The following is a 27,255-nucleotide window of genomic DNA, read 5'->3' as shown; positions in this document are numbered from 1 at the left end:
CTAATTCACATTCAGTGTTTTAACTATTATCACTATGTAGGGGGTCTCCTAAATCTGTAATTCCAGCTCTCTGTGTGCTATTTAAAACTCCTGATAATCTGGTTCTAATCTTTATTCTCAACTTGATCCCACCATTCCCAATACAAATACTCTCCTGCAGACATCTATCTGGTTTACTCACAACTCCAACACATAAGACCTTGATGATCCAAGTTTTAATCCCAACATTTCCTCTGTTTAAGACTCAGTTTATGGATGGAGGTGGGAATCAATCTTCAACAGGTACTTTAACATCAACTTCCATTAAAACTTTTTCAACCACACAAGCCCAATGTCCTCTACTTCTAAAACTGTTCAACAAGTATCTTCTGTTCCATCTTTTGTTATTTAACTAATTATATACTGATAACACATCTTCAACTAAGTTATACACTGGAAAACAAAAATTCTTTGACTTTTTAGCATATGCATATAACTATTAATATAACTGGGACTCAAATATTTAACTGAATGTAGATTTTATAGGAGAAACCAATCTTCCAGAAAAAACACTTTTGACAAAGAAACGTCACTGTTTGTTTCCTTTGCCTATAAACATTTATAAAATACTTAGTATGTTCCATTAAGTTCCAGATGTCTAAACAAACTTTACCTTATATAATCCTCAAAATAACCATCAAATGAGACATACAAACCTATTTTACAGATTTAAAAAGCAAAACACTTTTAACTCTGGAATATTTGCGAGAGTCTCAGTTAGGAAAGAGACTATGAATTCAAATCCAAATCTCTTAACGATTCTTGGGTGGATGTTATGACTGGACCTTCCCCCTCTCTACCCCACCACCCCCAGCAGTCCCCATTAGCAATGGAACATTTATTACATCAACCGCTGAGAGTGCTACCAGTAAACAATCCCCAGCTGTCAGCCTCTTTCAGAGATCTGACTCCTCAGTATGGTCACATACCCTTCCTAGAGCAGCCCACAACCAATAACTGATTAGATGTGGGGGTAATAAAAGTCCTAGATGTGACTCCAGAAAGCTCTGAAGTGTCAACTCAACTTCAGAACTCCCTGGAGGGTCCACTGAGGTTTCTGCTGAAACTTTAGGGCGTCTTGATTTTTTTCCGACCTAAGTGTGATTCCTTCCTTTCTCTTCCCTTCACAGCTGTAAGTCTCAAGAGCACTCCTGAATAAACCTCCTACATGCTAATCTGAGAAACCACTTTCCACACCAGTATCCATTCAATGCATAGCTATTATCGGATGATAATTTTTGACAAAAACATAATGAATATAAACAGTCAATCTCACTTTTAAGAGACTGGCTAATGAAAAACGTAATCCTTGTTTTGGAGACTAAATTACCCTACTTTAGTACATGAAGCTAATTTTTCTTTTCTTCAGAGAAAATACATTGTTAGCATATATAAATTATACATATTTTATAGTCTGTCTCCCCCAAATAAGTATAAAATCCATGAGAGGAGGCACTTTGTTTTGCTCATGGCTGTATCACCAATAGCTGCAGCACCGTCTGGTCCAGAGTAGACATTCTGTTAATATATGTTAAGTCAAGGGAGGTGTCACATGTTAGACTCTAACGAAAGCATGAGGAATGGCATATAAGATGTAGCCACAGTATAATGGTTAAGACCATGAAAGTTAAAGATAGGATGCTTGAGTTTGAATCCAAGCTCTATCACTTACCAGCTATGTAACAGGAGTTACTTTTTTGTGGCTCAATTTCCTCATCTATAAAATAGAAATAATATCTCATATGGTATTATAAGGATTTAATGGATTAAGTGAATAGCCACTCTATACGCTTAATAAATTTTTAAAACATTATGTATTCATATAACACTTTAAATAGAAGTAAAACCTCATTAGAGAGATACAGATAATCCAAACTTCTAAAAACAACACACAGATGCTTCTGTTTAATACGGTAGGGGGAACACACATCTACAACCTTTCATCCTAAGGGCCCACTGACAAATTATCAAAGCCTTAAAAAACAAAAAAGGCACCAGCAGCAGATCATAAAATAAAAGAAAGTCCTAGATGACTGAAAACAAATGAGATAAAATTGACCCAGAAAACATACTGGCCCCAAACAAAAAAAGTTAAGAGGACCCTTTAAAAAGAGAAATTTTATGGACACAAGATTAATTTTCTTTCTCTAAGCATCTAATCACACTGCTTGGCTCAAGTGTATAATACTTACATAAGCATTCATTGTAAATGCTTTTTAAAATCACTTTAAAGAAAATCTACAAGTTAAAGAAAAGAATGATGTTATAAACATTTAAAATGTAAAAATTACTAAAGGAAAAAATCAAGATATAGAGAAAGTGAAAGGAAGTGTGAAATCAAAAATGTTTCTTTCCTAGTGGGGAGTCAATATCTAAAACTACTAATTTAAAAATAAAAGCAGGGAACAATAACAAAATAACCTGAATAAAAAATGGGCAAAGGACGTGAACAAATATTCCTCCAAAGAGGATATACAAATGAACAACAAGCTTATGAAAAGATAGTCAACATCACTAATAATTAGAGAAATGCGAATCAAAACCATAAGAAATATCACTTCACACCCATCAGGATGGCTACTATCAAAAAACAGAATAACAAATGTTGACAAGGTTGTGGAGAAATAGGAGCCTTGTGCAGAAGTGGTGAGAATGTAAAACCAGAATTTCCATATGATCCAGCAATTCCACTTCTGGGTATATATCCAGAAGAACTGAAAGCAGAGAGAGACTACAACAGATATGTGGACACCCATGTTCATGACAGCATTATTCACCATAGCTGAAAGGTGGAAACAACCCAAGTGTCCATCAACAAAAAGTGATATATAAACACAAAGGATTAAAAAGTAAGGAAATTTGGCCTGTACTACAACATGGTTGAACCTTGAAGACATGATGCTAAGTGAAAAAGACCAGTCACAAAATGACACATACTGTATGATTCTACTTACATGAGGTATCTACAGTAGTCAAATTCATAGAAACAGAAAGAAGCACAGTAGTTGCCAGGTGTTGGGGGGAGGAGAAATAAGGAGTTGTTCCACAGGTATAGAGTTTCAGTTTTGCAAATGCAAAATTCTGGAGATTGGTTGCACAACAATATGAATACAGTTAACTACTGAACTATACTTAACTAACTACTGAACTTTACTTAAAATGGTTAAGATGGTAGGTAAATTTAATAGTTGTTGTTGTTGTTTTTTACCACATGATAAATAAAAAAGAAAAATAAGAGTTGTATTATTTAAGCTTTGTACTTAACCACGAGAGAACTAAAAATAGTCAGGAAGGAGGCAATGAAGAAGTGCTAAATTTCTCATCTTTTATATTGGTCGACAGCTATAATAAAACAAAATAAAATTTTAAAGTAGTTAACACTGGATGGTAGAACTGGGGATTGGGGCAAGACTAGAGATGAAAAGATGTATTTTGTACTTAGACCCTTCTGAATGGTATAAATTATTACCTTTTCTACCATGTAAAAGTATGATAAAATTTACTTTCTAATAAATATAAATAAAATATAAAACAAATTTTGAATAACTTCTATAAAAAGTTGTTTTAAACATTTTAAATTTTTATTTAAAAAATAAAAACAGAAAACCTTTTATTTTTCTAATGATATTAAAGGAGAACCTGCTTACCTTAAAGCAATTTTTCTTTCAGAATACCCTCAGATTTACTAGTGTGAGGGGGTAAGGGTTTTGAGTAACATATTTTAGAATGAAATCAGAAAAGAAGGAAAGGCTCCCACAGACTTTCTCTGGCAAAGAATAGGTGTGGCGTTATCACTTTTGAATGCAAGGGGAAAGAAATTAGTATGGTCAGACATCCTCGAATTATGACTTCCTTATCAAGGTCCACATGGAGTTAAAATTAACACGCATGTAAGCTTGTCTATAAACAATGGGGATTTTTCAGAAATCTTATTTTTCAAGAGCTAAAAAATATTTATCGAAAGATACAAATATTTTTAAAACATCTGTGTAATCTTTAAAAAACTTAAGTACATACTTCCTAAAGAGACTCAATGAAGGAGTCATGCTTTATCAACTGCCACTCCTTAGGTTCCAGGAACTAAAATATTTAAGGGAGTTTTATATAAACACTTCTCTAAGTAATTGGGAAAGCATCATACACTCCACAATCACAAGATCCTTATAGTACCCGAACTAAAAATGAGTTTCAAAATAAAGATATTACATTTTAAAGGTATAAAACGAATTATGTATGAAAGATATTTTTTTTCTGGTTTTAACTTCAGTGTTAGTGTAAATTATCTTACCACCGGTCTTCGAAAGAATAGAGTCTGCTTCAACACAAAGATTTCCAAAATGACAAATTTAGACACAGTTTTAGCTGAATTTTTAAAAAAGAAAAAAAAGCATTTTTAATCTTGTTATTGAGCTTCAGAAGACAAACTGCTTTAAGCATTCATAATGTTACTATGTTCCAAAAAATGGAATCAAACATTTTTCCTTAGGACTAATTACTTTCAGAATATACCTGGAAAAGAATCACAGTCAGCCCTTCTGTTATCTCAATATAAGCTTTTCTCCTCAATTAAATGTAATCAGAAAAAGTTTTATTTGTAATCACCAATATAACAGATTTAGGCAGGATTACCTATGAATGGTAAAATCACTGGGTAAGAAGTTTTGGAGGAATAGAATATTCATACATTCTCAAAGTATTACCCTTCAAATTAATTGTTAATTATAGAAGTCATAAAGAAACTTCTATTTCTTAATAATCAAGGAGATAGAAAGGTGACTCAAAAAGAATAACTGAAATATGACTATGACAATAACACAAAAAAGTAATTTTAAAAAGCCTCTTTGATATAGTAAAAAGGAAAACAGAAAATTCCCTAAAGGGTAGGACTCAGCTTTGTATTGTGGCTTACTAAGGCTCAATGTTATCATCCATAAAATAGAGATAATGATGTCTACCTTTGAATATTTTTGTGAAGATTAAATAAAAACAAATGCCAAACACTTATCACAGTTCTTGGAACATGTGGGTACATTACAAGATTCTAACGGAAAAAAAAAAAGTTTCTATGATTTTTAACATACTTCAAAGGAAGAAAGGAGACTGGATATCTTTGAAGATGATTTATCAAATTTTTCTAACTATTGATATTTCATTAAATAATCGATCACTGCTAAAATTCAACACTGTCTGGAAAACCTAGCCAAATGGTTAAGAAAAATGAATGAGCTATATAGAAAAGAAGAAGCAAAATCTTTATCTACAGATGACATCATTTACCTATAAGACAATTAACTGAGAAATTATCAGAACAATGTGGCCAGTTCAACTTAAACTGCCAGAGCAACCTACTCAATATTAGTATTAGTCAAGTACATTTTCAAAAAAATTAAGTTGTATCAGTACACCACAAATAACTAAATCTCCAAATACCAGATTTATTGAAAAGAGGATCACTTTAAAAACTGCATAATTAATAGAAGAAAAAATAGAATAGTTTTAGATGAGAAACACATCTACCAAAGAAAGCAAACCCAGAAGCCATAAAGAAAAGGACAGATTTGATTAATAAAAATGAGCAACTCCAGACAAGCAACAGGTTAGAGAACTGCTGGCAACTTTTTTAACAAGCAAAATGTCAATGTCCCTTCAAAGAAATTAATAAAAAAAAAAATCCAAGAGAAAAAATGGGCAGACATAAAAAGACAACCCACAGAAAAAATACAAATGATCAATAATATATAAAAAGATACTTGTAAAAAGAGTTAGTATTTTTTGCCAATCTTACTGGCAAAATTTAAAAAACCGATAACATGCAATGAGAGCAAAAGGAAATGCTTCATCCATACAGTTGTTGGGAATGTAAATTCTTAAGTTTTTGGAGGACAATTGCCAAGTTTTAAAACAGGCATATCTTTGACCATGTTTGTAAGAATGTATGTTAAAAACAAGAAAGTTCCTTCAGCGTGATTTGAAATAGTGATTTAATGAAAGCAACTTTAAATATTCATCAATGAGAAAAAAGGATTGAATAAATTATCGTGTAAGGATACTGTAGTATACTATGTAACAATTATAAAGAAAAAGGCAGATTGCTCTATCTCTATCTATCATCTATCCTGACATGGAAAGATGACCATGAATGAAAAAAATCAAGTTGCAGAAACTTGTGTATGAACCTGTTTATTAGAAAAATAAATGGGTGTGTCTATGTGTATACATATCTATCCTTATAGATATGATGTATATCCCAAACTATTAACAGTGGCTACCCCCTAGGAAGTGGAGGCGACAGGGGGAACCTTCCACTTTATATATTTCTGTATTTAAAATGTTTTAGTGCCTTGCTTTTGTGATCTATATTAGGCCACTAGTGGCGTTTTGGTTTCTATCATTCACATGCCTGTACAGGTTAGCTGTCATGCACAGTGCTTGGGACATAGAGCCAGGACACAATGACTGTTCAATTAATTCTGGACATTTCCACCTGGATGCTCCCAAAGCACCTTGAGCTCAAAATTCAGAATTGCCCATTCCACAAATACCTTCCTTCTACAGTCCCTAACCTCTCTCAAATAAGAAACTACGAGTTGTCAGAACCCACCCCCTTTCCTATAAGCAATCAGTCTCTAATCCATATTGATTTTACCACCTAAAATCGCCACTGAATCCATATCCTCTTTTCCATCCCCTCAGAAACTCTCACCTGGACTACTTCCAAAGCTTCCAAATTAGTCTTATCCATTGCCAATTTATCTCCCATACTGGTTCCAAGAGTGTTCATCCTACAATGAAAATCTAATTATGCATCTCTCTTTCTTAAAACCTTCAGCATTGAGAAAAAGTCTGAAGCACAAAGTATAGGATATTCAAGAGGCTTCACGAATTAGTGCCTGCGAACATTCATCATGAGCCTTCTCATCAGTTTCCACTTCACACTTTGTGTCCTAATAAGGCATGCATATGGGACTACCAACTAAAATGATCTTAATTCCTCAAACATATCATGCAGTTGTGCAATGCCTGGAATGACAGTGCCCCACCCAACATCACCATCCACAGGGCAAACCTATTTATCTTTTAAAAGCCTCCAATATTTTATCCTCTAGGAAGGCTTCCCTCACCTCAAACTCCTCCTCAATATCCATCCTGCAAGTACCTTACACACACACACACACAAGCACATGCACGCACGCACACCTATTAACTCTTCTATGTCTTTCCTCCTACAGGTCTCTTAGTTCCATGAGGGCAGAGCCTTGTATTATCCACCTCTACATCCTCTGTGCCCACCTAGTACTGGGTGCCTGGTTTACAGTAGGTGTTCAACAACATTTATTAAACTGGATTTAAACACACTTAAGTAAAATGTGAAATCCTAAGCAAGATTGGAGTTTTAAAAATTCACGTTTTAATTAGGCTCATTTCAACCATAAAAAAAAAAACAAACATTCAAGTTATCTTAAAAAGAAGGCTGAGAGTTGTATTAGAAAGCTATTATGGACCTCTAGGGAGAATTTTTCTGTAGAGCACTGCTTCTGTCTCCTCTGCTTCCTCAGACCTTCAATTTGCACATGGTTGGTCCCAGCCTCACTAGCCTCTCCCTCAACTCTCAGCTTTAGTCCTCGCTGCTAACAAGCAACTTATCTCCATGATATCTAATTCAAATTTCTGAGAGTTGTTTTGGTTTTGATTGTTGGCACCAGGCCACCATGTCCTTTCTCTCTGGTGAAACTATGGATCAGTTACCCTATAGTTAGGTGCCATGCCAGAAGCTCCAGGACCAATAACTAACATTTCCCCAACCTCAATTCAATATATTATTTTTATTTACTTAGAACCATTACTAAAGAATATCACTAAAATTATTTTGCAATACTTTTAAAAACAAGTCTTGTCAAGACTTGTTAAGAGTGAAAAAAAAATCCTGCCCATTTCTTCACTGAACCAGCTATACATTCCAAATGTACAAGTTAACGATTGTTTTATTTGTAGATGTGCAAACAAAGAATCCTCTGCATTATCATAACTGCTTAACAGCAGTGGTTTAAAAAGCATTTTTTACAAGCTTTTTGCAGTTTCCCATACACTTATAATGTAAAGAAAAGAGTAGTCAAGACATTTTCTTGTTAAATTTTATTCCAAAATATCAAATAATTTTAAAAAAGGATAATCACATACAATGGCAATCTATCACTAATCAACAAAACCTGTTTCTCTTCCTCCAAACTAATCAACAAAACCTGTTTCTCTTCCTCCAAACTAACACCACTAGGTAATGATTTAAGAAGGAAGGCCACTCACTGACAAGCTACCGTGGTGAGCAAAGAGGAGTACAGGCTGTGAGACAGGTACTCTTAGGGGGTCTTCAATAAAACCAAATTCTCAATGCTATTAATCTCCTGCTTCAAAACTAGAAAAAAAAATCTAATTAAATGTCTGCTATATCTAGAAAGACATCACATTTACACTAAAAGCAAATTTAACATAATTATAACACTATACACATCTTTGAAAGGAAAGGGCAATTTATTCACTAAAAGATGCTGCTATTCTAAGGTTCAACATTCACTGGAAAGAAATATTGTTAAAAGGGAATAGGGGAAAACTCTCTGATAATGGCCATTCAGAAGATCTGAAGGAAAAAAAAAAAACTTTTCCCAGTGCAGATTGTCCTTATATTTCTTGATAGAGGAAGGATTTTCTATTTTAAAATCAGGTAGGTGTTCTAGTTAGCCGACCTGTTTATTAACTATCCTCACTGGTGACTCATTTTAGCTTCATCTGTAGTAATGAGCAGCTGACTGTAATATCATAACCATCAGCTTAGACTATTGTTAATAAACATATAATCTTAACAGATCTCATTTCAGAAGACAGAAACTGGTACAATTTAGAATACCGATGTTGTCTTTAAATGAGTCTTGTAATGAAAGCACTATTAGAAAGCTTATATTAAATTAAAAGCACTAAAGAGCAAAGGGTTGTTTCATTCCTTAGCAAAAATTCATAGGTGCTAGAAAATGTTAACTTGAATGTCTTGGGAGAACTTTTAGTCAAGCACTAAACAGGTTATATATCCTTATTTTGTCTCTTTTTTTCAATAATTGGAGCAATAAACTAAGATATATGATAAAGCATTTCTAAAATATAGCAACTTTGATCTCTTTGCAAAGGAGAAACTCACAATGATTTAAATTTACCAATTAGGCCTATTTACATTTGTCAAACTAATAAAAATGGGGAAAAAAGAAAGAAGCGCTAGATTCTTCGTCTTTCATAGTTGGAATCATTGGAAACTATCTAAATTTAATAAGTCAAGAATTTATGATGAGTGCCTCACAATTAAAAATAGAATGTATATTATCTAAAGTTACAAAAGTAAACTGTTGAACCAAAAATAAGTTTATCAAAAATCGAGAGGCACCAGGAAAAGAAAAAAAGGTAGTGTGCACCCAATTTCTCATCTTACAGAGGATCAATAGATACTATCTAAAGCTGATAAATCACAAAACAGAAGTATAACTTTTAAAGCAAAAAAGGCAACTTCCAGGAGAACCAAAAATAAACTGTAAACAGTAGTTACCTCTGGAGGTTGGGAGGATGAGCTGGGGAAACTTTTTATTTTATAACTCTATACAATTTGTACTTTCTTACCATGAGTGTATATGCATTTTTTTAATCTAGTTTTTAAACTGTCAATAATGGACACCTTAAAAAAAATACGTATTGTTTTTCAATCTCTGTCAACTCATGGACTGTTGACATTATAAAATGGAACACATTCTAAAGTGAAATATCTCATCTATCAAATTAAAAGTAAGGTAAAGGGAGCAAAGCTTTTGTCCCACAGTGCAACGTTCATAGCTGACCATTCTCAAGTCAAAACAGCTCTGTGACAACTAAAAACTTTCAGGAAACCTACACACACTTCTTGATACTGTTTTAAAACTAAGACCTCCTTGATAAATTTAAGCAAAAACACTGATACTGTCCAAAATAACTCCTGTAAACTACTCCTGAATACAGTCATGCTAATAATACACAGAGGTCAGGGGCTTCATGGCAGCACACAAACTGAACTAGCATGTCCTTACATCAGATCAATAAGACATTAAGGGGCTTATATTTTCTTTGAAATCAAAACGAAAGGCATTTTTAAAGTTTGCTATCTTCACTGATCCTCTCAGGAATGTTAAAGTATGCATTGCAGTTTCAACCTCCTAGTGCTTGAGGTTTTTTTTTTTTAACAGCAATTTACTTCTGCTTGGACAAGCGTAGGACAAGCCAAAACGGCTGGGTTTTCTGTTAACCCTTAGTTTCAAACCTTTATGCTCATAATAACATTTCAGCTTTCTAATGTGCCTAACATAATTATCTCAAAGAAATTTCAAACCACAACTTAATTCAAGGGAAGGTGGACACTTCACATCACTGATTACAGAATATGATTTAATACAACGATCTCAGAACTGGATTATTTCCGGTAATCAAAGGAGTTATAACTTAGGTAATAATACGAGTAAGGATCACAGATTTTCAAGCTGTGCCTAGGCTCGTCCTCTTCTCACCTTGCAATACCTCACCCTATCGGACAATCCTTGAAGCAACAATGAGAAAGAAGCGTTCGCAATATTTTAATTTGCACATGCACAACCTAATCTTGGCGAGACTAAGTATCTAATGCACATCCTGAAAACGCACCAACTTTACTCTTAAATAATAACTGTCTAATTTACTGGCAGCCTGACCATGTTGAGATGCACTTCGTTAACTCGTAGGCGATGAAAATAAACCTGACTTGGAGAACCAGAGGCTTTAGGCCTGCTGGAAATCAAAAAGGCCAGCAAACTGAAGCAGTCCTGTCTTTTAAACCCATAGCAAACTTAGTTAACTGAGGCATCACTTGAAATCAACTCTGAACTCCAAATATATCTAGACTTAATGACGTAAACCCTTGTAAATTTCTTAGTAGGAGAGTATCTCGAACCCACCAGGTGGATCTACTCTATTCTAAAGCTCCTCTCCCGGACCCTACTCTGGACCCTCAGCCGCGCTATCCCCAGGAGTTCTGCACACCCTGGGAGCGCTCCATGCTCCTCCCCCGACCCCTCGGTCTCCATCCCGAGTCCTCAGGGTCTCCCTCCCAGACCAACTTACCACAACATCTCTAGCCTCTCACTCTCTCCTCCTCCAGCCCAAAACGAGCTGGTCTTTTCCCTTCCCTCTCCTCCTACCCCTCTATTCCAGGACACTCACCCGCGGTAGTAAGCTTTCACCCGGACCTGGTGCGAATGGTCCCCGCTGCCGCCGCCTGCGATCGGGTGAGACATGGTAGTGCTGTCCCTCTGGGTCGGCATCTCCTTACTCCCCCGCCTCAACGCCAGAGGCCGCGGGTGCCGGGGACGCGCCGGGCGCGGTGCGGGACTCGGCTGCCCGAGCCTCTCCCGGAGCCGCGGATGTCCGCTCCCCTACCTGTTCTCCCCGCTCGCAGCGCGGACCTAAGGGTCGCCTCGCCCCGGCAGCCGGAACTGCACGACTCCTCCCACCACCCGCAGCCGCCGCCGCCTCTACGGCCGCCTGGGCCCAGCACGCCTCCCTGCCTGGGTTCCTCCCACCTCGTTGGCTCCAAAGGCCCACATTCCGGGGGAGGGGGCACACAACCACTGATCCAACTCGAGCCCTAATGCCCGGCTGCACCATTCCTACAGAGGGCAAGAAAAAGGGGGAGAGTGAATGGAAGACGCTCATCATCACAACAAATACGCTTGCAGGGGGCTTGTCATGGAAGCTGTGATTGAGAGAATGCGAAGGTTCGTGTAACTATAGTTCTGTAAAATAGCCCTCTCCCTATAGGGAAAATGGTAGGGGACAAGTGCTGCGGCATCTCACCCAGTTTCTTAACTTGGTCGCGTCCGCGGTCTGCGACTTGGGATTCGGGTAGTTTTGTAGTGCAGGTTTCTGGGATTTGGAGTCCCTGGGGCATTCTGGGACTTGAGGTTCCTTACGTGTAGAGCGCCCCGCCCTCTCGCTGACAGTCTGTCTCCTGCACGCTCCCCTGGAGCCGTCCGCGTGGAAATCCTGAATCCAGCTTCGGTATCTCAGGTCACTGGGCTTCGTCACGATCTAGACTTTGTTCTCTGATAAATTTTCCCTCCCAATTGCATCAATCATCTCAATTATACGGTACCTGGAGCTGTCCGCGTGGAAATCCTGAATCCAGCTTCGGTATCTCAGGTCACTGGGCTTCGTCACGATCTAGACTTTGTTCTCTGATAAATTTTCCCTTCCAATTGCATCAATCATCTCAATTATACGGAACAAGAATTCAGTTACCTGCTTAGCACAGCCTATTTTATAGAACATATAATAATGAATGTAATAAAGGAGGAAACTCAACTAGAAGATACGATGGAAGGCTGACTTTTCTTCTTTTGTGGCCCCCATATCTACGCCCTAGTTTATCGCCATTGCATGGATCAGGTGCACGATGAATATTTATCCAATCCATCAATCAGCATTTTTTTTTTTTTCTGTTAACACTGGCTAACCATGGATTTAAAGAATCTGTCCTTGTAGCATAGGCCCTGACGTTCCACTGGTCCTGGCTCTCTGTCACATACTGCAATTAGAGGTAGCACAAATCCAGTCCCTTCATCAGTCATGGTACCAACCCATGCTAAAAGGGTTAGATTAATCATAGAAATAACTTCTTTTTACTATGATAAAATAGGGCTGAGAGATCGACTCATCAGAGTTATTTATAACACAGCCTAGTATGATGTTCTTCAACTGCTACAAACTTGGATTATATGCTCTTAATAAAAATCCCATTGAAATACTTGGTATCCGGATTTTTGGCAATTGGGGACCTGCATCAGCATGTTAAATATGAATCAGTTAGCTATGGAATATAAACTATTTGTAAAGTGAGATTATGAAAATTTAATCGCATTAATGGAAAATTTGGTATACTTGTGACGAATTTGAAAGATTATATAATGCTATAGAAAAGGAGATTTATGCTATATGGGAAGTGAGACTTTAGAAAGGTAAGGCATGAAAACCTTTTTATTTTGGGTTCTTATTCCTTAGCAGTTTGAAAAATCCTTTATCATTGGCCTCAGCATGCTTGAAGGGAACCATTTTCTCAGAAGAGGTTTATTGCTTACTTCGTCATCAAGAAGAATCTATAAATATTGATAATTTACATCAATCCCATCATATAAATAAGTTTTCCTTTTCTGAATGATGAAAGCTTTTAGTTGTGATTATCAGAAAGCATGGCCTTAATTTTTTAACAGCGTTATTGAGATATAATTCACATACCATGTAATTCATTCATTGAAAGTGTACAATTCAGTAGTTTTTAGTACATTCACAAAGTTATGCAATCATGACAACTGTCTAATACCAGAACAATTTTATTCCTCCAAAAAGAAACTGCACATGCATTAGCAGTAACTCCCCATTCTTAGCCTCTGGCAACCACTAGTGTATTTTCTGTCTCTAGGGATTTTCCTATTCTGGACATTTCATATAAATGAAATCATACATATGGCTTTTTATATCTGGCTCCTTATATTGAGCTTAATGTTTTCAAAGTTCATCCATGTCATAGCCTATCAGTTCTGCATTCCCATATGTGCTGAATAATGTTTTATTGTATAGGTTTCACATTAATGATGCTATGAACATTCATGTATAAGTTTTTGTGTGAGATATGTTTTTAATTCTATTGGGTATATACCTAAGAGAAGAATTGCTGAGTCATATAATGACTCTATGTTTAACATCTTAAGGGAATGCCAAACTCTTTTCCAAAATGGTGATACCATTTTACATTTGGACTAGCCTTGTGTGAGGGTTCCAATTTCTTTACATCCTTGCTAGCACTTATTATTGACTGTATTCTTTGTTACAATCATCTTAGTGGTTGTGACAGTAGTAGCTCATTATGGTTTTGATTCACATTTACCTATTGACTAATGATGTTGATCATCTTTTCATGTTTTTATTGTCCATTTGTGTATTTCCTTTGGAGAAATGTCTATTTAAATCCTTTGGCCATTTTGAAATTGGGTGATCTGTCTCTTTTTATTGAGTTATACGAGTTCTTTATATATTCTGGGGGGAAAAATCCCTTATTAGATGATTGCAAATATTTTCTCCTATTCTGTGCATCGTTGTTGTTTTTGTTTTTGTTTTTGTTTTGTTTCTTGGTGGTATTTGCAGCACAAAAGTTTTTGATTTTGATGAAGTCAAATGTATCTATTTTGTTGTTGTTGATTATGCTTTCAGTGTCATGTCCAAGAAGGCTTTGCCTAACCCAAGGTCATGAAGATTTACAACTATTTTTTTCTAACAGTTTTATAGTCTAAACTCTTATGTTTAGGTCTATGATCCAAACTGAGTTAATTTTTGTGTGTAATATTAAGTAAGTGATCCAAATTTATTTCTTCATATATGGATATTTAGTTGTCCCAGCATCGTTTGTTGAAAAGCCTATTCTTGCCCCATGTAATTGTCTCGCACCCTTGTCAAAAATCAATCGACCAAAATTGAGCTCCTGATTCTATTCCATTGAACTGTATATATCTATCCTTATGCAAAAATCACAGTTTTCATTATTGTAGTTTTGTAGTAACTCTTAAAACAGGAAAATATGAGTCTTACAGCTTTGCTTTTTTCAACATTGTTTTAACTGTTCTGGGTTCTTTATATTTCCATATAAATTTTAGGATCAATTTGTCATTTCCTCAAAATAGCCAATTGGGATTTTGATAGGGATATTGTTGAATCTGTAGAGCAGTGTGTGGAATATGGTCATGTCAATAGTATACATAGCCTTCTAATCATGAACACACAATGTCTTTTCTATTTATTTAGATCTTCAATTTTTTCAACAATGCTTCATAGTTTCCATAGTATAAGTTTTGCATTCTTTTGTTAAATTTATTTCTAAGTATTTTATTTTTTTGATGCTATTATAAATGAGTTTTCTTAATTTCATTTTTTTTTCTCTTTTTATTCTAGCATTCTAAGTGAGCATTTTATATGCCTGGAATCCTGAACTGTTTGAGAAATAATTACTTGAAAGTGTGTTAATTCATGAGGTTTTAGAATTTGATTTAGCCTAGAAGTACAGAAAATGGTTCTGACACCAGTGGCTTTTAGCTCTGGCTACACACGTGAATCACCTGAGGAGCTTTTACAAACTATTTTGATGGTGGTATGGGGGGCATCCCAGACCAGTTGAAACAGAACCTCAGGGTGGCATCTTGAGCATCAGAATCTTTCCTTCCTTCCTTCCTTCCTTCTTTTCTTTTTCTTCCTTCCTTCCTTCCTTCCTTCTTTTCTTTTTCTCAAGAACCTAAGAAAACAATCCAATGACCTTTCTTTCTTTCTTCCTTTCTTTCTTTTCTTCCTTCCTTCCTTCCTTCCTTTCTTTCTTTTAATTGAGATATAAAAGACATATAATTTTATATTAGTTTCAGGTATACAAAATGAATCCGTATATGTAAATTTTGCAAAATGATCACAATAAGTCTAGTTAACATCCATCACCACATAGTTACAGGTTTTTTTCTTGAAATGAGCACTTTAAGATTTATTTTCTTAACCACTTTTAAATGTATAATACAGTATCAACTATAATCACCATGCTATACCTTACATCTCCAGGAGTTGTTTATTTTATATTTGGATGTTTATACCTTTTGACCGCCTTCACTCATTTCTTCCCTTCCCCTTCCTGTTACCTCTGGCAACAACCAATCTGCTCTCTGTATCTATAAGTTCAGGTTGTATTTTTATTTTTTTAAATTTTAGATTTCATATATAAATGCGATCATACAGTATTTGTCTTTCGGTATTCACTTAGTATAAAACCCTCAAGACCCATTCACATTGTCACAAATGGCAGGATATTTTTCTTTTTTATGGATGAATAAGGTTTTGGGGTGTGTGTGTGTGTATCACATTTTTTTCTAATCCATTCATCCATTGATGGATATTCAAGTTGTTTCCATGTCTTGGCTGTTATAAATAATGCTAAAATGAACATGGGGGTGCAGATATCTTTTTGAGTGAATATTCATGTTTTCTTTGGATAAATACCCAGAAGTAGGATGGCTAAATCATATGATAGTTTTATTTTTGATTTTTTGAGGACCTCCATACTGTTTTCTATAGTGGCTGCACCAATTTACATTCCCTTCCTAACTTCATTTTTAATTATTATTGCTAGTGTATAGAAATACAATTAATTTTGCATATATCTTGTATCTTATAAGCTTGCTGAATCATTAATTAGTTTTAATAGTGTTTTGGTGGATTCCTTAGAATTTCCTATGTACAAGATTATGCCATTTTAGAATACGGACTGATTTACATCTATCTTTCCAATCTGGATGCCTTTTATTTCTTTTTCTTATCTGATTGCCTTAGCATTATGTCGAATAAAGAGAAGAGTGTGAACGAACACTCTTGTCTTATTTTCAATTTTACATGGATAGTTTTCAGTCTTTCACCATCAAATATGATGATTATTCTAGATTTTTTTTAATAGATATCTTTTATCAGGTTGAGGAAGTTTCATTCTATTCCTAGTTTGTTGACTATTTTTATTATGAAAGGGTGTTGGGTTTTGTGTGTGTGTGTGCTTTTTCTGTGTCTATTGAGATAATCATGTGGTTTGTACTTTATTCTATTGATATGGTATGTTACATTAATTGATTTTTGAATGTAAGCTAATCTTGCATTCCTGGGAAAAATATCACTTGGTTATGGTATATACTTCTTTTTATATATTGCTGGATTCAGTTTGCTAAAATTTTGGTGAGAAGTTTTGAATCTATGCTCATAAGCATGGTTTCCTTTAGTTATTTGAGGATAATTTATAATAGCTGCTTTGAAGTCTTTGTCTTCTAAGTCCAACACTAAAAGGCAGTCTCTGTGTGTATGGGTCCCACCTGCCTGTTTCTTTACATGTCTCATCACTTTTTGGTCTCAGACCATACATTTCCATTGTAGCAACTCTGAAGATTGATCCAGACTGGCTCTAGGGCTTGTCATTGTTGTTGTTTGCTTGTTTATTTGTTTAGTGACTCAGCTAGACAAATTCAGTAAATTCTATTTCCACCACAGTGTGTAGCCCCTGATGTCTCTCCTCAGCGGGTGTGGCTTTGGCATGCACACTGTCACCCTGACTCCTTCTCCTTTCCCTGGGGAATGACAGTGGTTTTAGTCAGGTTCTCTTTGACAGTCTCTTTCACTCATTTCCCTATTAAGTTTTGGCTATTTTGCCTTTATTGATATCAGTCCCAGTTGTTAGCTTCCACTATTTGGCAACTGATTGCCCCAGTGTTTTTGACAGTGCCCTGGGCATAAATTGCTTCACAGTCTGAGCCAGTGGTCATTTTTTCAATTTATAATTTTCACCAGTTATGGTTGTTTCATTAAGGAGAGAGTATACAGGGAACTCTTCATGGAAGTGCTCTGATATTAATTTTTGAAGTCAGTATGATGCAATTAAAATAGATATAAGGCACAGTCATGCATATAGAATGATCAAGGCATGGAAATTATGTTATTTTTAGTAACAAAATACTAGAAAATATTGAGCCATCTCTGGTTTAAAAAAAACAGGAGTCTATAAAAGTGTTTAAAAGGAATCTGGCATCACATTAATCATATCTTTAGGAAAAATTGGCTTTCTTTCTAGAGACAGGGCTGCTCCAACAAGAAAATGACTAATCGGAATAGACAGACCTTTATGTTCAGTCTTAATTAGCATCACTACCGAGCCCTGCAGCAAGGACCAAATATGAACATTTGTTTGCCTTGTTCTTTACATCATCTAATAAATTCTGCTACTGGATCTTTCATGCCTGTTTCTCAACTGAGAACTAAATGCTATAAAATGGGAAGTCAATGGTAGACACTGCGAACAAGCCTCCCACAGCCCATTTTCCTCCTGTTGTACTTAAAATGGTACTTATTAATAGCCTCAACTTTGGATAAGACTGCTGCTCTTAACCTAGAATTCTTCAATGGTTACACTGAGCAAGTGATAATGTCATTTAAAGGAAAGAAAAATGTTTAAACTGCAAGTCCTGATCATTTGGAGGGAATTTGTGACCTTTGGAGATAAAGACTGGGCCCTGGGCTGAATTATACTTGCCTTTGGCTCACTGCAATAACTTTAATAGGAAAAAAATAATTAATGCTCAAATCTACAAGCTTAAGGGATTTAAAATATTTTTGGCCAATATTTCTTTCATTCTGTCGTCATCAGAGTGCTGGTCCCAACGTGGAGCCAAGAAAATAACCTACTTAGAGAAAGGTGAAAGAGATAATAAATAGTAGACCCAGATCCTGTGTAATCATGTCCTAATATCACATTAATTGTTTCATTTAACCTTCAAGAACAGAAGACATGACCCAAACTCCTGATGAGAGCCCTGACAGCTGAGGTGAGTAAGAGAATTTAGTTTTTATCCTGTTAATTAACCTTGCTGAGTCAGCATGGATAGCAAACAATACCCCCATGACTTCCTTTTCCTCCTTCTTTCTCTTATGCCCTCTCGTTGCCCCATTGACATCAGGCCAACTTTATCTTCAAGTTATCTGGTGCGCCCTTTGCTCCATCCACATAAACTTATTTCCATTATAGTTCCCCAATCTCTCTTCCACACAACAGACAATATAACAGCTTAGGCCTGTTATATTTATATTTATTTTGCCTTTGAAACGAAATATCTTCACTTTGAAATTAAAATAACTTTAAAATTCATGTCATAGGTTCCCTGATAATCAAAGAAAAAAAAGCTCATTCATTGATGCCAATGACACATATACCTGTCTTTGTATATATAGTACCCTCTGCCTAGACTGAAATGCCCTCCCTAACGCAGTCCCCACCACTCCTGACCAACTTCCACTCTCCTCTAGGAACCATTTACAAACTCACCTCTGCTCCCCTGGCTGATAGGCACCCATTCTCTTCATGTTTCCTCTTCTTCTGCACTCCTACTCTACACTCTGCTTATATATTAATTACAGCATGTATTGCGCAGTATCATAGTTTATTTTCTTGCTGGCACTTTCATAAGGTTGAGACTATAATTTGTTTTTTCTCTGTGTTCCCTGCATCTAGCACATAATAAGTTCTCAATGTCTGTTGACATTGAACAATACCGCTTTGCTTCATTCCTCTTATTTATAAGAAAAAGGGTAAGCATTTGCTTTACTTGATAAGGATTTCCTGAGACTGAACTAAAATGTAAAATAACACATTGTTAATACAAAAAAAAAACCAAACAAAACACACACACACACACACACACACACACACATGAAAGAAGAGGTTTGTTTTAATTAACCATCAGTGGATAGTTCCATTAAGCAAAAGAGTCAGCAATAAAATAAATTATAAAATTTATTTATAAATTTACTTAGTGAAAGTCATTTCATTTACTTAATGAAAGTCACTGAATAGTTAAAGAAGTCTAAGAAACCTCAACACAATTAACTCCTATGGGGTTAATTGATGCCAAGCACTATGCTCTCTCTTTCTTTTCAAAAGAGTTACAATCCAAATAGAAAGTCAGGACATATACTAATAAAGAGAACAAAATGCAAATGTGCCAGTAAATGACAATAATTGCAGCAGCTGCTGAGTACTAACCCCTCTTCTTTGGAAACCAGAAGGACCCACTTATGTCTGGCTAAACTGAAAGACACAAAGTTGGCTGGTAAAATGATGTTGAAAGAGCCTCCAACAAAATATAGAAACTTCATTTAGAAGTATCATTCATTGTTAAACGACGTTCACACACCAAATATGGTGTCACCAATAACAATCAACTATATGTAAACTACCCTTCAATTTGAAATGAAAAATTTGCTCTTGAGAATGGTATATTCAATTGAAAATGTAAACCTTACCTAATAAATTTTCCTTGCTCTAGCAGATCACCCACCCTAACATTGGCCTCCTTCCGCGATCTAGTTCTCTCTCATAGCCTCTGGAATGAACTCCCCTCCCCCATAAGGTTGCCAGCCCTTCTCCCCCGACATGAGGGCTAGCTCATTTCTTCACCCCCTCCACCTACTTCTTATTGGACTCAAATATTTTTGTATGGAATTTGTGCTGACCTTGACCCAAATAGGGGCCACAGAGATATCAGGAGAAAAAGCAGAGCTCGCAGTCTATATTGATGTCTAGCTCCTTAATCACTGGCATAATCTCAATGAGAACAGCACTCCACACATTGTGCTTATTACCCTGTGACTTAAGCACAAGATATTTTATTGGCTTGGTATGCCTTCCTATTCTGGTTAATGACAAATTACAAATCAGCCTATAAATAAATCAACAATGATTTCCAGAAACTGAGACTTTTAAAACAAAGCTACCATATTCATTAGATGCCTCAAGAGTAGGAATCTTACCTTTTAAGTTCTTTTTGGCACTTAGAAAATTGTAGGTATGCAACAAAGTTTAAACTATTATTAATATTTAAATAGTTTTACATTGTTTTATGTCCACTTAAATACTAAAATTAATCTTAGTGTGATAGGAAGAAAGCGCTGAGCAACTCTTTATTTTCTCTTTGCCTTGTTAAAGCTGTGACCTGAAGGTTAGTTCAACTTGCTGAGCAATCTGTTTACTCAAGTCAAGCACAACTCCTAAAAAAGTGTCTCATTTTCCCTAACTTGCAACCTTTTAACTAGAATCGTGGGATGGTAGAATTTACTAGCTGGAAGTTACTTTATATCATCTAGACAAGTCCTCTCATACTTTAACATGCATACAAATTAAGTGGGGATTTTGTGAAAATGAACATTCTGATTTAAAAAGTCTAGGATGGGACCCAGATTCTGCATTTCAAATCAACTTTCACATGATGCTGATGTTGCTGATCCACTGATTGTAATTTGAGGAGCATAAAGACTAGGACTCATTTTATGAATGAAGTCCAGAGAAGTGAAATGATAATGATTTCATTATTGTTTCAATGTTTTTTATTCTTTAGCATAATTTTAAAATGCTGTGAATTTGAAACAGGGACTAACTAAAAATTAACTTTACAAAATCCTTAGTTTTGTTTTTAGTTTTCCATGATCTAACCCCATGCTAAAACGATGTCTGTATTCATTGTTATTAGAGAATCACTTTAGCCCACACATAATTTGTTCTTATCACAGTAAATTAACAGACTCATTGTATTCCCATAGAGGCATAACAGTGTACTAAGTATTATGTTATGACATACTCATTCTTTCTCATTCAGCAACCTTTTATTTAGTCTTAATTTTATATTTTAACTCAGATAAACACTTGCAAAGATTCCAGTTATGTTCTATAGGCACTGTTCAGTATGAGGCTAGATTATTCTATCTCCTTCCTCCACCTCATAACTAGAAAGAAAGCTTAAGATAAGAGAAACAGGATGGCTTTCTCTATTTCCTGACTCAGTAATTCAAAACTATAACTCGGAGTTCTCTTGAGAGTTAATTTACTGGATTCTTGGGGGAATTTTGCCAAACTCTTTTATCCTTTTAATAGATTTTGAAAACTTTTTATAGTAATATTAAGGAATATTTAAATATATATGTACATATATAAATATATACATAGTAATACATTTGTGTATATATGTTATACATATTACATATACTAATATGTGTATATATTACATATATACCTATACATTATATATAATGTATATACATATATATTATAATAATTATATACATACATATACCTATTATTAGGTCTCCAGTTTTTCTATTCCTCTAGGAAAGCAAGTAGAGGAACATAAGAGTAAGTTGTCTTATCTATGGAAGGGGAAACAGAATGAAACTTAGGCCTAATAGCTTATTTTAAAAAATGAAAAAAAAATGATCTAAAAACACAAATAATATCAAGAAACATCTGCTCCATGTCCAGTAGATACAATAAAGTGTAAAAACTAACTTTTCCCCCTGTGTCTACTTGAGTAGTCTATTAGGAAGCCACTCTTAAACCTGTGATAAATAACAATTCAAGATTATATAACAATCCATAACAATAGGCAGTACAAAACAGAGTGCTAATTTTGTGGAAGAGCGAGTAAGATCTATTAAAAAATCACAGAAAGGAGTAATTATGTACAGCTAGGATGGGAGAAAATTTTTTTTTAATCTCTGATAAGCAGTTATCTCAGAAGATAAGTGTGGTATGAAACAGAAGCATTGTCTTCCATCTGGAAAGGACTTTATCAAAAACTAACTGAAAAAATTCTTTGTTAGCTTATAACAGTCAGAATATAAATTCAAAGAGACCACCCCTGGCAAATTTACATGAGATAGGCCTCAGGCTGCTATTTAGCCTTCTAAGTTCTGCTTTTCCTTACTGGCAAAGGAGGAGGTCTATGATCTCAGAGACTCATTCCAGTCTAGGAGTGCAAGATTCTAGGACCCCTTGCAAATGTTTCATTTGAAAAATTCACTAGACTTGAGTTTTATGTGTAAAACTTCTCAATACCTAGCCAAGCCTATGGCACTTGGCATTTGTTGGTTAACACTAGGAATCTGCAATCAGCTTTTCATTCATTGAACATGTTTGTTGAAGATTTACTATATCATAGTCCGTGATAGACATGGAAGTAGGAATTCAAAAAAACTTGCCCTCAATGAGCTCACAGTAGCAAATATGTGTCAACATTTATTTAAAAACACGTGATAAGGCCCAAGATAATTCAATTGGGGAAATGATAGTTTTGTCTTTGTTTTTGTTTTAAAAAGTGATGCTAGAACAATTAGATATCCACATATAAAGGAATAAAATTGATCCCTATGTAAACCATTTACAAAAATTAGCTCAAAATGGATCAAAGACCTGAATGTGAGAGCTAAAATTATAAAACTCTTAGAAGACATAGGAGTAAATCTTTGCGGCCTTGCATTAGGCAATAGTTTCTTACATTGACATCAAAAGCATAAATAAAAATAAATAAATAAATTGAACTTCATCAAAATTAAAAACGCTGGTATTTCAAAGGATAGCATCAAAAAGTGAAAAGTCATTCCACAGAATGGGAGAATACATTTGCAAATCATATCTCTGATAAGGGACTAGTATTCAGATATATAAGTAACTTTTAGAACTAAACAATAAAAAGACAAATAACTCAATTTCTCTTTGTGGGCAAAGGCTTTGAATACATATTTGTCCAAAGAAGACATACAAATGGCCAAAGAAAAACCATGAAAAATATTCATTATTAGTCATTAGAGAAATGCAACTGAAAATTACAGTGACATACCACTTCACACCCATAGGTCGACTATAATAATTTTTTTAAAAAGGGTAATAATTAGTGTTGGCAAAGATGTGCAGAAATTGGAACTCTCATATGTTGCTGGTGGGAATATAAAGTGATGCAGCTGCATTGGAAAACAGTTTGACAGTTCTTCAAGATGTTGAACATCAAGTTACCATATGACCCAACAATTCCACTCTGGTTATATAACCAAGAGAATTAAAAACATATGTCTACACAAAAACTAGTACATGAATGTTTATAGAAGCATTATCTGTAATAGCTAAAAAGTGAAATCAAACCAAATGTTCATTAACTGAAGAATGGATAAACAAAATGCGGTATATCCACAAAATGGAATAGTATTTATCCATAAAAAGGAGTGAAGTACTGAAACATATTACAGTGTGGATGAACCTTGAAAGTATTAAGCTAAGTAAAAGAAACCAGACACGAAATGCCATGTGTTGTGTGATTCCACTTGTGTGAACTGTCCAGATTAGGCAAATCCATAGAGACAGGAAGCAGATTAGTGGTTGCTGGAATTGTAGGGAAGGGGAAATAGGGATTGATTGCTTAATGGTCACGGAGGTTCTTTTGGAGTGATGAAAATGTTCTGGAATTAGTAATGACAGTTACACAATATTGTGAATATACACTGATGAATTTTATATTATGTGAGTTATACCCCAATTAAAAACAAATTCCTGGTAAGTACTATTAGAGGAGTATAAACAGGGGTCTATGGGAGCAGCTAACTCCATCTGGGAGAGGCTGTGAATGCTGAGGGAAGATTCTGTTGAGCAGAATCTGAAGAATAATGCCAGGTGACAACAGTGGGTAGAGAGATTCTGAAGATGGAACAGGCCAGAACATGTATTTTGGAGTTGGACTTTGGTCTCAAAGCTAGTCCTGCTACTTACTAGCTCTGTGACCTTGGACAGATTACTTAATACCACTAAAATAATTATCTTCATCATCAAAATGGTTAGTAATAATACCTCTTCATGGGTCTGCTGTACATATAATATCTTAGATATCTTATTATTATTTCTTAGATAAGATATTATTTGTAGAACACTCAATAAGTATTCAACAAATGTATCTTCTTTTTCTCCCTGGAATCTCTTCTTTTTGCCATTTTAAGTGGAGTTAATGTTGAGTATAAAGGCAGAGCCATGAAAAGGCCAACCTTGTGTCTGAATGATGAGAAATTCAAAGAGGCTTCAATATAAAGGCAGTTGGAAGCAGAAGAAGATGTTTTAGGGTCAGAAAATAAGGACCTCATAAGCCAAGGAAGAAGCTTTGGATTTAGTCCTAAATCAGTAAAGTTTTAGGGAGAAGAGGAATGTGGGGATATTTGTTCTTTAAATGAAAGCAGAAGAAAGGATGGCCCAGAATAGATAAAAATGGTAACTCTGGTACCTCAGGAGAGGATTCAGATTCTTAACTTCATTAAGTGTAACCTAAGGCCTGTATCTTAGAGGCACTTGATGTGGCCTATTTGCTGATAATGAGTTGCTAATAATCCTTTGATGACAGATTTTCTAAATTTTAATTGCTTACATCAGCAAGTATTTTGATAAAACCAAACCTTAGATGAGTCCAGCAAAAGAAAGTACTTGTTATGGGGAGCAGGGCAATTTTCAATCTGAGTACTATTTGGCGAAACTGAAAGCCTTTGTTCCAATTTTGACTTAAGCAGGTTATGTAACTTGCTGCGTATTTATTTTCCTTTCAGAGAGCAAATGACGACAACTTTAACCCAACTGACTTCAAATATTATGAAAAGAAATAAACATTTCAAAGCTCTTTGAAGTTCATTGATGGGAAGTACCCTTAAACCCAAAATTTCACTAAATAAATAGACAACGAATTATTATTCTTTTCCTGAATCAATTTTTAGTGTCCCCCCCACCTGCTGGCCTGTCTTGCACTTTAACACTTCTACAATTGCAATGAAAACAAAAAACCTTCTGAATTCTTATTCTGAAAACAATGTCTCTGCAGTATATTGCTGTAAAAGTAAACACATGCACATAGTACATCGCAGTTATAAAACTTCGACAAATACAATCACATTTAGATTAATTGATTTCTCCCCAAAGTCCATCCGGTAAAGATTGCTGTTATCCCTGCTTTCGTGATGATAAACTTGGTGTTCAGAGAGGTTACATGAATTGCCAAAGAGCACCGGCAGGAAATGAACAGAACCAATGCTTAAACTCAGGTTTTAACTCCATATTTTCAGCCCTACCTCTCTTTCTGCATTGAAATAGACAAAGATTCACACACACACACACACACACACACACACACACACACACACACACACATTTAATTACCTACAAAATATTCCATACGTGTTACAAAGAATAGATTGCTTCTTGGCTCTTAAATATATCATATTAAGACAGAGGACATTTATTGTAGGTTAAGATTAAGTAGTATGGTATTGGGTAAGAGAAAATTATCAGGTGTTACATATTTTATTTCCATAAAACTACTTCAAATGAGTAACCAAAGCATTTCTCAAAATATGGCAATATCATACAAATTATTTGAATAAAACTAGATATACATTAAATCATCATAACAAATCATTCTGAAATCAATGCATATTGTACTGTGCTTTGCATAAGTACATGGTGTATTTAAAATACCACATAGTAATAATGATTTTTATCTTTCATCCAAAGACTTTAACCAGAAAATAAACTTTCATAATACCTAAATAAAGTAATAAATGTATTAAATATGTTTTGGGGGGTATATTTTATGGTATTTTGACATCTTAGTGGTTTTATTGACAGAGAGACTGCCCCTCTTGGAGTTAGCTAACCTAGAGATAGCCAATGACTAAGCTGTGAATGTGACTTTTATATGCAAACAAACAATCCAAAACTGATATCCCCAAACATCTAACTCTCACATACCAAATCGATATTCCCCCTGCCCTAAATCACCCCAAGGCCAGGTATTGGACAACTAGAGACCACCCCTATAGACCAGAGCCTGCCAAAATTATTCAAACTGTCATTCTCAAATTTGCTCAGACTTTCCTTCACTGCTTCACTCATTTCTTCCTGCAGAAACCACAATAAAGGCTCTGGATCATTCTTTTTCACTTCTTCTGCCTCTGACCCTGGTACTTCCCCATGTGGCTCTCTGCATCGTGTGCCATATACCCCCTACTTTTGGGAACTGTAAATAATAAACTCTTCTTTTAAAAGCAGTTGTCTCTGATTAAAACAAATTCCAGGTACAAATCAAGATAAGTATAGTATTGTTTCTTAACTAAGAGTAAAGAAAGAACTAAAGAAAAAAGAAGGCAATACTCCATCCACTGTGCGCAGGAAGAAAAGATCAGATATACTTTTTTTAATGTGTTAATTACAAGTTTATTTATCTTCCAACACTTATTTATTGAGAGCTTATTATGCACCTGGCACTGTGATAGGCACTGAATATACTAATGAACAAAACCGGTTTGGTCCCTGTCCTTGTGAGTCACAGTGTAGACAGAAAAAATAGGCAAGAAAACAAATGAAGAAATATGCAATTACAAACTGTAGTACCTGCTCCAAAGGAAATAAATATGGTGTAGTGACAGAGAATAATGGTGGAGAGGACTATAAATTGATCAGGAAAAATATATCCAAAGAAACGACATTCATGCAGAGAATTAAAGGGAAAGAAGGAACTACATTTACAAAGTATGGGAAAGAATATTCCAGGGTTGTATGGAAGGCCCTGAGGTAAGCAAAGCTTGATATGTTAGAAAAACTAAAAAGAAACCATACACAATGACATGGAAAGATATATTGTTAAGCCAAAAAAGGTGCGGAAGAATATGTTTGGTCCAATGCCATCTTTAGTAAAAGATATATGCACTTATATATATGTC

At 35.2% G+C, this 27,255-nt stretch overlaps 1 protein-coding gene across 3 annotated transcripts in view; it reads right to left on the bottom strand.

The window, feature by feature from the left end:
* The window catches only part of PRKCI (protein kinase C iota), a 65,215-nt gene extending 53,583 nt beyond the window's left edge, over positions 1–11,632 (bottom strand). The window contains exons 1-2 of one of the 3 annotated variants that reach the window (XM_025046062.1): positions 11,296–11,567; positions 1,712–1,756 (exon numbers count right to left, since the gene is read on the bottom strand). Coding sequence is in view for 2 of the 3 variants with exons in the window: in XM_006910824.3 (XP_006910886.1) it covers positions 11,296–11,396 (101 nt within the window). In the remaining variant the exon portion in view is untranslated. Of the gene's footprint in view, positions 1–1,711; positions 1,757–11,295 lie in introns of all 3 variants that reach the window. The other 2 variants (XM_006910824.3, XM_025046063.1) reach the window with 2 other exon arrangements.
* Between the last annotated feature and the right edge of the window lie 15,623 nt (positions 11,633–27,255).

This window comes from Pteropus alecto, unplaced genomic scaffold (assembly GCF_000325575.1).
Source record: "Pteropus alecto unplaced genomic scaffold, ASM32557v1 scaffold33, whole genome shotgun sequence".
NCBI lineage: Eukaryota > Metazoa > Chordata > Mammalia > Chiroptera > Pteropodidae > Pteropus > Pteropus alecto.
Note: the sequence above shows the minus strand (reverse complement) of the source record. Positions and strands in the feature narration are given on the sequence as shown.